Source organism: Equus quagga, chromosome 2 (assembly GCF_021613505.1).
Source record: "Equus quagga isolate Etosha38 chromosome 2, UCLA_HA_Equagga_1.0, whole genome shotgun sequence".
NCBI classification, from domain to species: Eukaryota; Metazoa; Chordata; class Mammalia; order Perissodactyla; family Equidae; genus Equus; species Equus quagga.
The window spans coordinates 158,687,105-158,698,140 of NC_060268.1; the positions used below are offsets into that span (position 1 = coordinate 158,687,105).

General features: G+C 46.0%; 1 protein-coding gene across 8 annotated transcripts in view; it reads right to left on the minus strand.

Moving 5' to 3' along the window:
* STN1 (STN1 subunit of CST complex) overlaps positions 1-10,735 on the minus strand; it is a 51,463-nt gene extending 40,728 nt beyond the window's left edge. For 6 of the 8 annotated variants that reach the window (XR_006887483.1, XM_046653508.1, XM_046653509.1 and 3 more), the window contains exons 1-3: positions 10,356-10,735; positions 9,858-10,050; positions 3,281-3,376 (exon numbers count right to left, since the gene is read on the minus strand). Coding sequence is in view for 7 of the 8 variants with exons in the window: in XM_046653508.1 (XP_046509464.1) it covers positions 3,281-3,376; positions 9,858-9,990 (229 nt within the window). In the remaining variant the exon portion in view is untranslated. The remainder of the gene's footprint in view (positions 1-3,280; positions 3,377-9,857; positions 10,051-10,355) is intronic. The other 2 variants (XM_046653504.1, XM_046653506.1) reach the window with 2 other exon arrangements.
* Between the last annotated feature and the right edge of the window lie 301 nt (positions 10,736-11,036).

Below are 11,036 nucleotides of genomic sequence, written 5' to 3' on the forward strand. Positions count from 1 at the left end.
CTGCAATCTTGTTTACGTTACTGGAAGTTGGAAATAACCTAATTGTTTATAAATATGGAATTGGTTAAATAAATTACAATGGCATAGCATATGAGCATAAAAAGTTATCATGAGGGTCTCTGTTCATTGCTGTTAAAAGATATTCATATCTCACTGTAAAACAGAAATCAAATATATTATCTTATATAAAACCTAATTTATGTAAAATATTAAAGAATGTGTTTTGACATAAATGATTTTAAGACATTAAAATGCTGATAGCATTTAATTTAGAGTATGGGGAAGGAACCCCATGTTCAATATATACGTTGACTGAAGGTCTAATTCCAGAAATATTAAGAGAAAGAAATACGCGTAGCAGTAACGAGGAAATAAGGCATATCTGTATTGCTTCAATATTAGGAACATGTTAGAAATATTAGGAAGGATGCTCACCCAAACATTGCTTTTGTCTGATTTATAGGGTTTCACATGTGTTTTACGTCCTTCACTAAAATTTTCTCTAGCTTAAAAAAAATTTTTTTTTATAATGAGTATCATTTTAAGAAGCAAAAAAATCAATTAGGACATTTTGAATTTAAAAAAATGTATGACACCTCCAGGCACACCACTTCTCTGGCCAGTTTAAAATCTTGATTTAGAATGGAAAGTCAAAAAATATTAGCACACAAACGTTTGTTCTAGAAAATGTGAGGACATCATGGTCTTGATTGTAGCTTCCCAGGCTTCTAGGTCTGAGCTTGAGTAGCTGCCAGGTGCTCTGTGTGCTTGGGGCACTGCCAGCAAACCCTGACTTCCCGGCTTATAACCTCCCCTGGGAGACCCTCTGCTGGCGCCCTGCGGTCTGGCTGCTGGAATGCCCCGGAAGGGGAGCATCCTTGCAGTGCCTCACAACGTCCTCCCCAGCTGGGAAGCACCGCCTGGGCCACTGGCCTTTTGTTTCAACCAATGGACAAGTCAGTGTGAGCAGGAAGCACCCCCAGCACAGGCTGTGGTGCGTCAGGCGGAGCAGAACCCAGGACAGCAGGAGGGGCCATGTGGCAGGTGGCCCAAGAGACAAGTTGGGCCTGAGGACAGCAGGAAGAGTACAGCTCTCCCTCGAACAGGCCTCACGAGAATTTAAGTCGCAAAAGCGTTTCTACTCTCAATTACTCCAGCCTTCGGTGCTTTTCATCTTCCCATAGCCCACAGACGTGTCATGCTCTCACGACATCCACTCTAAGGGAAATGCTTATTGGGGAAGAGTCAGACACATCACCCTCCTCGTTTTATAACAGGAAAAGGGGTAAGTGAAGCCCCTTTAGGTCACAGGCATAATATCCGGCTTGGTTCTAGGCCCCGGACTAATGTCCTCAAACAGCCTCATTTATTTCATCTAAAAGACAGAAAATTAAATTTTTGGGGGGAGAGGGGACATGGGAAGAGAAAAATCAAATTGAGTTATATGGAGACTATTCAGCACACTGGAGTCAGTAAATAGATCGGACCCATGAGTGGAACCTTGAGCAAGTAACTGAGCCTTAGTTCTCTCAACGACAAAATGGAAATGATATCTGTCCTTTCTATTTCAAAAGATTAGGGGGAGAATAACATGAAACTATACATGTAAAAATGCTTTAAAGGGGCCGGCCCCATGACCGAGTGGTTAAGCTTGTGCACTCCGCTTCAGTGGCCCAGGGCTTCACTGGTTCAGATCCTGGGTGCGGACACAGTACCGCTCATCAGGCCATGCTGAGGCGGCATCCCACATGCCACAACTAGAAGGACCCACAACCAAAAATATTTAACTATGTACTGGGGGGATTTGGGGAGAAAAAGCAGGAAAAAAAACTGAAAGATTCTACTATTTCATCACTGGTATTTGGAGAGGAAGTACCATATTGTACTACAGATAATGTATCTGCCCACAGCTGGGTATGCTGTGGGAACTTAGTGAATACTTGTTCAATTGTCTGGAGAAAAAGAGAACCAATATCTTTGGTAAAATAAAGTAGAGAAGAGATCCACTATGGGGATGCCTGACAAGGTGATCTGTTTCAGAATATTAAAAATATATATGCTGGGGGCTGGCCCGGTGGTGCAGCGGTTAAGTGCATACATTCTGCTTCGGTGTCCCAGGTTCGCTGGTTCAGATCCGGGGTGCGGACGTGGCACCGCTTGTCAAGCCATGCTGTGGTAGGCATCTCACATATAAAGTAGAGGAAGATGGGCACGGATGTTAGCTCAGGGCCAGTCTTCCTCAGCAAAAAGAGGAGGATTGGCAGCAGATGTTAGCTCAGGGATAATCTTCCTCAAAAAAAAAAAAATGCTGGGACAAAGCAGAGGGTATGAGAAATCTCATATCTCACATGTTATTTTACAAGCCCAAAACAGTCATCCTCAGGAAAATGAATACATGTGGAAGAAATGCAGTGATATGGGATCCGTAAATTATCAATCACGCACAGACTGCCAGGGAAATCTTCTTGGTCACTCAGTTCAACCGCCTTCTGTCTTTCCCCAAGTAGAGAAAGAAGATAAATACAAGGCAATACCACAAAAGTGACAATGTCAATTACAGCGACGGTTTGGAATTCAAAGTTAAGCTTCCCGCAAAACGTCCAACTTGGCCTCTTAACTACAGAGAATCTTAGAGCTGCACAAGGCAGTATATTAAAATACTTACATTGAACTCTGAAAAAAATCAACACCTGTGACACTAAAATCATACTGTAACAATTCGCTGGTATTCAAACTACAGAAACCCCCTATTTAGTTTCCATGAAGCGGGAAGGGAGATTTTCTGATCATGGATATTTACACCTTTGAGTACCAGAAGACTTTTACTTTTTAACTGTTCTAGACATAAATCTTGTAAATTATTTTTCACACACCTCCCTGCCTTCTTAAAGAGTCTACTTTAATATTAATCTGGCCTTTTCTTTTTAAAGGTATCAATATAAACATACACTACCATCCTTTGCTATTTACAGCTATGTCCTCAGGTATCAGGGGTCTGTCCCTGATCACCCAGTGATCCCAGACTGCTGCATTTTAATTCTCCCGCCTCCTAACTCCCCAGCAGCTGTCACTGGACAGTATTCATCAGTATCATTCCTACCCGTTGCCTCGTTTGATACTTAGTCCACATCAGTCGCTCCAAAGGGCTCCCAAAAGAGGAAAGCACATGGGGTTTGTCAGAGTCCCCATCTGCTCTGAAGGCTGGGGATGTTTCAAATTCAACATTCAGCTAAGTGGGGTCCTTCCACATAAACTCATCGTCAAACACAACTGTTCTTACCTCCATAACTGTAGAAAGCATCTTTCTCTCTCACTCCAATTACAGTTCCCAAGATATCTACCTGCTTTATTGGATGTCCGTTGTAAAAAAATATACCTGAAAAAGGGAAAGTCCATACAACAGATGATTACATTTTCTGCTTCAATGATGTTAACTGTGGGGGAGGGGGTGGGGTCGAGTCGGGGGGTGGAAGTGAAAAATCAGTGGTATGCTGCTTGTGGAAATGCCAGACTTAAAAATCAGCCCTTGACACATGGCAAGCCCCAAGAAATTCAGATGTCTGTCCCTCAAGGGTCCTAAGTGGAAAGCCTGGCTCTAAAGAAGCCTGTACTAGCACAGAAAAGAGAAAACTAGTGTTGCCCAACTGCATTTGGTCAATCTTCTCTGCACTTGCGAAAATGAAATGGACCTCCGTGGAGAACTCTCACAAGGGGCCTGGAAACAGTCATTCTATTATGTGACCAAAAACAGTGCTGTCTCTCAAGGGACTGGAAAAAGAAGAGAAGAAACCACGAGAAATGGTTCTTTGGTTCCCTTACTGGTGTTTTTCTAGGAAACCAGTGATCATTTCTATGAATTAGGAGCAGCATTTTTTTTTTCAAAAAGAAAAAACAAAGGTTACAAAACGCTACCCTCTGGGGCCAGCAGATTACATCTCAAAAGCTTCTCTTTTTAAAACTCTATTTTCAAAACCTAGATGCCAGAGGCCAGCAAGCGGGTCCCCCCTTAAAGGGGAAATGTGAGAGGGTGAACTCTACACACTGACCCCCAGAGGCCTTTTTTGGACTCGGGACAGGACACAGACAGAGGGACTCCTGGCAGGGGTGAGTCCTTGATTCCACCCCGAGGTCCCAGTGCTGCCCTGGCTCCTGCAGAGCTTCCCTCCTTGGTCCCCCTATATCCTGACCTGAACTCCCTATTTTGGCTTCAGCTACGCGTTCTGTGTTCCTGTCACCTGCAGCTCAAGTTCTGACCAAAATCCTCTCCAGCCTCTTTTTTCCTCCCCACAATGGCTGAACTCTTTATTTTCAGAAAGAGGCTATAAACTTTTAATTGGTGACTTCTTTTTTAAATAAATACGTGAATTGTAAACAAAGAAACAGATATCACTTCGGCCATTTGACTGTACATTAACTCCCTCCCCACCAAGCCTGGTCAGAGCCTCTCTTCTCCTCATCCATGGGGGACCCGTGGCCTGAACCCCGATGCCCTTCAGAACCCCTAGACTGGCCTCTGCTGACGGTTCTCTTGTTTCCCCTGTAGATAAAAGGGCTGGGGACGAGTCGCTCACAGCCGAGTCCCAGGGGAGGGACAAGGAGGCTCTAAGCCTCAGTCAGCCAGAGATTCTAGGAGAGTGAGATATGGTTTGAAGGAAAGAAAAAAACATGGCAAATTTAGCCAAAAGAAGGGCCCTCTCTCTTGGCAGAGGCATACTTCCAAACATGACTTAGTGGATTGGAGACTGTGCCCAGGGTGACCTTGGGGACCATGAGCTGAAATGGCAGGGCCACACGAGAGGAGCCTGGGTCACTGTGTCATCTCCAGAGAAGGGGTGCCTCCATCCAGGAACACTTGGATTGAATGGGGACAAACTGGCTCCATAGAAAACCCATGAAATTTTAAGAGCAAGACAGTTCCAATTCACTTCTCCTGAGCTCTTGTGATTGAAATCCTGGTGTTTCAGTTACTACCTTTGATGACACCTTGGGGTCCTGTGCACCTGCCTGTCTGCATTGACCAAACACAGAGGAGAGAGGGTGCCTTCAGAGGAGAGGGGTCCCTGCAGACCTTCGCAGGCATGCTCAGATGCTCAGGCTTCCCAGTGGCAGAAGGAAGTTTAAACTGGGAGAATGAGCCTCCCTCGAGGTGTGGGAACGGAGTCCTGTACTGAAGTGTATGCCCTCCTCCCCCGTGCCTGACATGCTGTGTGCACAGAAGGGCTGCGGCACAGCACTGCTCTGGTTCTCAGGTTTGTTGTAGAGCCAGCTGGGGCTTAGAGCAGCCTGAGCCTCCGGCTGGTCTCTGGCTCCAGTCAGCCCTTTCTGCTTTTCCAAATGCACTGTGCAACTAATGTCACTTTCTTTTTCTTTTTTTTTCCTTTGAGTAAGATTAGCCCTAAGCTAATATCTGCCGCCAATCCTCCTCTTTTTGCTGAGGAAGACTGGCCCTGAGCTAACATCTGTGCCCATCTTCCTCTACTTTATATGTGGGACACCTGCCACAGAATGGCTTGACAAGTGGTACATAGGTCTGTGTTCCAGATTTGAACCACTGAAGCCCGAGCCGCCGAAGCAGAACATGCAAACTTACCTGCTGCGCCACCGGGCCAGCCCCTAATGTCACTTTCTGTTTATGCACTAAACAGAGCAAAGTTAGAGAGAACCATTTTCTAGAACCAGACTCACCTCCCCCTCCCCCAGCCCAACGGATGGTCTGTCCTGGTTGCCAGGCAATTGCCTGCATTAGAGACAGAACACTCCACAGGGTTCCGTGTGGTCAGTTGTGGCCCCCAGGACATTGGCAGTTGGAGACAGAGCCCTGGAGCCCTTTGTATCCATGGAGGGCCTGCTGCCTGCCCCCAACATGTGTTTCCGGCTGGTCCTGGAGCTGCTGTGGGGTGCTCTGCTGGTGATGTCTGAAAGCTTGAGACAGTCCCAGGACTCCTTGGGTTTCCCTGGGACACCCTGGTAAGTGCTGCTATGGGGGTTTTCATAGTAAACAGCCAGCGCACTTTAAGAAAGGGAAAAGAGCTAGCCAAAAGGTGTTCTGCCTGGGTTGAAGCACATGGAAACGGCCATGAGAAGACTGGACCAATCACACAAGCCAATGACATCCGTAAGTCATCTGTGGCGGAGACCAGTGCTCCGAGGTGACCGACTCTGTACTGGGCAACACTTGATAAAACCCCCAACCAGGTCTTCACTGAAGGACACAACAGACCTTCTTGAAAATGGACAGAAAATGGAGCCCCCTCAGCTTTTCTCTCATAGACTGACAATGGCTCGCTTTGAAGGATAGACAAAGTCACTCAAAGATGCAGAAAATCCTTCCAATCTCAAGTGACTGATGCAAAAAAAAAAAAAAAATCTTAAAAGCACCACAGAACAATGGAGAACAAATTTAGAAGAAAATAACAGATGGTTTGAATAAAATCACTCAGAGAAAATTGACTAAGGAGGAAATACACTGCTAGGAAATAAAGAAAAAACTTCCCAAAGTGAATAAAAAACATGAACTATATCTCAGAAGCGCAACCTCTATAAGACGGGCAACGATACAGAAAAAGAAATGGAGAGGATCATTTCCTTCTATCAACACAAGAGTCTCCTCTATGAGAACAGAGCTCAAGAAAGTTGGATGGCGGCTCTGTGGACTGAGAGAAAGCTCAATGAGCTAAGAAAAGAAAACAATCACAACAGACACTGGCTAACGTTGAGTTTAAGTTGCAGCCTTTCCCAAGTGGTCCTTTTGCTCCTGCTGATCCGCATGCAGCCCAGAGGCTCAGACATATCAGGGGATCCAATAGATCTTCAGGTCCCCAAGAGAGAGGAGGGTCATGCTGGGAGGGCTCAGGGATCCAGGGTCACAGGCAGGTATGATTCAGTGTTCCCAGCAGCAGCCTCCTAAACAGTCACAACCACAGCAAGGCATCTGCCTGTGTTTTCTCTCTTTTAAAAGTACTTTTGATTTATCTCGTTCTAGTCCAACTGTTATTTAATTGATGCTACAATTGCTCTCATTGAAGTTTCATAGCATCAAAATGCCTAAGATAGGGGCCGTCCTGGTGGTGCAGTGGTTAAGTTCTCACATTCCGCTTTGGCGACCGAGGGTTTGCCGGTTCGGATTCCGGGTGCAGACATGGCACCGTTTGTCAAGCCATGCTGTGGCAGGTGTCCCACATATAAAAGGTAGAGGAAGATGGGCACGGATGTTAGCTCAGGGCCGGTCTTCCTCACCAAAAAAAGAGGATTGGGGGCAGATATTAGCTCAGGGCTCATCTTCCTCAAATAAAATAAAATAAAATAAAATGCTTAAAGATATTTTTTAAAATACAGATTCATTTAATACAATTCTTATGAATACATTATTTTCACTTCATTGGAGTTTCTAGAATTAGATAATACAGGTATTGTATTTTGATTTCAATAAAGGGTTCACTATTATTTATCCCATCATTAAAGTCTGACATGGATAGAGACATTTAGAATAATACGGACTATCTCTGTATGCTGTGAGCTGTAACCAAATCAAACCAAACAAAACAAACCCAAAACCTAAACACCGCCACCACAGTCCAACTTCGTAATATTTTTTATTAGTTTAACCCCAAATTCACAGGTTAATGTAGGGAAGTTGACATTTTGCAATCATTTTGAAAGCAATTCTGATGCTAACTACCCAGAGCAAGGTCAAATTGACAGGTTAAGGGCACAGAATCCCACAAGATTGCTCTCACTTCAGTCACCAACCCCAAGTTTCAGGGTCCTCAGGGCATCCACACTTCTAACCAACTGGCTACAAATTTAGGGGTTCCCACAACTCCCTCAGGTTTGATAATTTGCTAGAATGACACACAGAACTCAGGAGGGTGCCATCCTCACAAGTATAGTTTTATAATAAAAGGTACAAATCAGGATCAGCCAAATGAAGAGATGCAGAGGACAAGGTATGGGGGAATCCAAGCTTGAAGCTTCCACGTCCTCAGGACACATCACCCTCCCGACACACTGATGTTTGATTACCAGGAATGCTCACCCAAGCTTCAGTGTCTAGAGCTTTATCACGGTTTCATTACACAGACATGAGTGAACCACTATCCACATAACAACTCAATCTCCAGCCTCCCTCCTGGCCCAAGGGGTGGGGCTGCTGTAACCGGCTCAAAACCCAACCCTCTAATCATGCTTTTCAGGCATGGACACACCCCACCCTGAAACTACCCAGGGGCCCAGCATGAGACACCTTAGTTAGCAGAAACTCAAGTGTGGTTCAAGGGGCCACTGTGAATAACAAAGACATGCCTCTCATTCCTGAAATCCAAAGATTTCCCAGGTATCAGGACAAAGGCCAGCCAAATTCTTTACGAGACATTCGTTTCTTGTTTTATCATTTTTTGGTGTTAACTTCTGTTATTTCGTTTAAGGTATTCTTTACTGTTTAAATATTTCTAAATTTTATGCAGTCAAAATAAAAGTTTTTTCTTTATGACAAACAAAGCAAAACAAGACAAAAATGAAAACCTAGACTAGTGGCATTTCCCACCCCTCAGAAGCCAAGAGTACAGTCTAAAGAAGATCATGCTGTGAAATTATTGTTGATGTCTGCTTCAACCATGAGACTGCATTTTAAAAACCACGTCAGAAGCATTATCACCAGTGACACAGCAAAGGTCAGCGGGACCAGTTTCTTTGGTTTGTTGTTAATACACCATAAAGTCCTTCCCTCACAGAGGAGGTAAGCCCCTGATGACACCTTGAGCACCTACAGGAGATCCGTAAGAAAGGCTGGCATTTGGGGTGTGAATTCATTTCTTCCCATGGAGATGAGCTATGGAGAATACCAGACTGTTCTGGAAAACAGACAACCGTGGAGGAGGATGGCTGCCTTCCAAGGAAAAAAAGAGACCATTTCCAAGAATAATTAGGAAATAAAGGTGTGATGGAAAATCTGTACAAAAGGCTTTAGTATAAGGTCATCCAAATATATTTGTACATAGAACTGGAAAAACACAAAACGTTGTCTCATTAAAACTGTGCATACTTGACATTCTTGGCTACCTCTGAATCACAGCTTGCTATTCATGCAAAATAGCAAAGAGAGTTTAACTAAACTTCTCATATAGCACAGCAAACACGTGAAGATCCACCCACAGCTATATGAATTATTTAAATCTACCCCAAACTGAATTTGTTATATTTTTAGGGAGGAAGAGCCTGTTTTAGTGACCACTACTCTAATAAAAAAAAAGCGATTTCTTTAACTTTACATATGTAATGCTCTGTTGCTCCAATGACTATTTCTTGCTGGCCCACTACCTGCCAGGCACTGTTGTAAGCACAAGGCAGATGACGTCCCTCCTCTCGGGAGTTTACATTATTTTTATTCTGATGAATTCAAAACAAAAGAAAGCGCCATAGAAAAATCGGGCATAGTTAATTGCCATTCTTACAAAGAAGATACCTAACCTTTACAGGCGAGTCACAGACCCAGACCAGGTAAGTGGCTCCATCAGGAAACAGCAATGCCTAGGAATGCCTGGTCCAGTAAGCTTTCCACCAGAGCAGACCCAGAAAAAACTGAGCATTTTTAAACATGAAAGACCTCAAAAAACGTTCCTCAGTAGAAAGGTTACTCCCTCAAGCATCTATTAACAAAATAAAAATAAAAAAGATTTAGACTGTTTTTAAGTTGCATAGAAATGAACTCATTTGAGGGTCCAGGCTGGGTCATTTACAAAGCCTGCAGCAGGGAAGTCTCTCCTGAAAGGCCCTATGCCCCAGATCTCTGCAGCTTTAAGGAAGGCAGCATGGGGTGTAGATGCAGTACCGGGCATCCTCCAGGCTGACAAGCCACATACCTGGCACCTGGCGGGACTCCTTCAAGTCCAGGATATCCCTGATGTAGAGTTTTGCAAAGGCTAGAAACACAGGATCCAAACCCCACAAGAGGGAAGGGGTCTCCTCTTCACACCAGCCGGATTCAGACTGCATCGGGAGGCTGGGCTGTGGTTTCCAGCCAACCCTGAGAAGCTCTGAATCAGAGTCGAGGATCTAGATGGGAGACACAAAAATCAGGACGCAAGGAGGTTAAAGTGGGTGAAATCGGCATGGCCCCAAAGCTGTTCCCGGGCGGGCACCCAGAAAGCTGGGAGGGGTAAACCCAGGGGTCTTGGCCCTATCAAACTGGACGCCACTGGCTTGAGGACAGAGGCGTTCCTCGCGTGAGAACTCGTGAGTTCCTTACACTCCCCCTGGAATCTCTGCCCCGCGGGAGGGTTTCTCCTTTCCCAAAGTATCAACTTCGAAACAGTTAAACAAGCTTTTTACTTTGGGGAGTTATGTCCACACAGGCGTACCCTGAAAACTGCTTTAAGGGGTGGGCTCCAGGGAGGAATGCGCGCCCTCCTGGGAAAATACGTGCCGGACAGAGTGGAGGGGTCTGCCCGTCGCTCCGCCCCGGGACTTTCTGGTAATCGTCATGCAACAGAAAAGAGGAAAACAAAACCTAAAATCCGCCCCTAACCCCCACTGCCACCCCCGCGCGCGCGCCTGCGCCCGCGCCGCCGGTTCCGAGAGCGCGCAGGCCAGGCCGTCCCGGCGCTCGGAGGCCGCGGGCGCCCAGCAGCTGAAGGAGGCGCAGCCGGCCCCGCCTGGCGCTGGAGGTCGCCTCGGCAGTTCCGGCCCAGACCGGGCACCGGCCCCCCGCGCCGGACACCGCGGGCCCCCGCGCCGGCCTTTTCTCCTGGCCTCCCGCAGCCCCGCCCCCTTCTGCGCCCGCCGCGGCCCCGCTCCGCCCTCCTCCAGGTCGCGACTTGGGGGTTGACTCTGACTTTGCTCCTCCCCGAAATCGGTCTTCCAAGCCGCTCTTTCTCTTTGTCCCCCCGCTAGTGATGGGCCCGTGAGCCAGGACCTCGAAGAGGCTGGTTCAGACCAACCTTGTTTGTTCCTGATGTGTTAAACGAACAAGTAAAGCAATACTAGAAGCAGGATTACATTGTGATATATTTTAAATGTTTACTACACTGATAAATGACCTA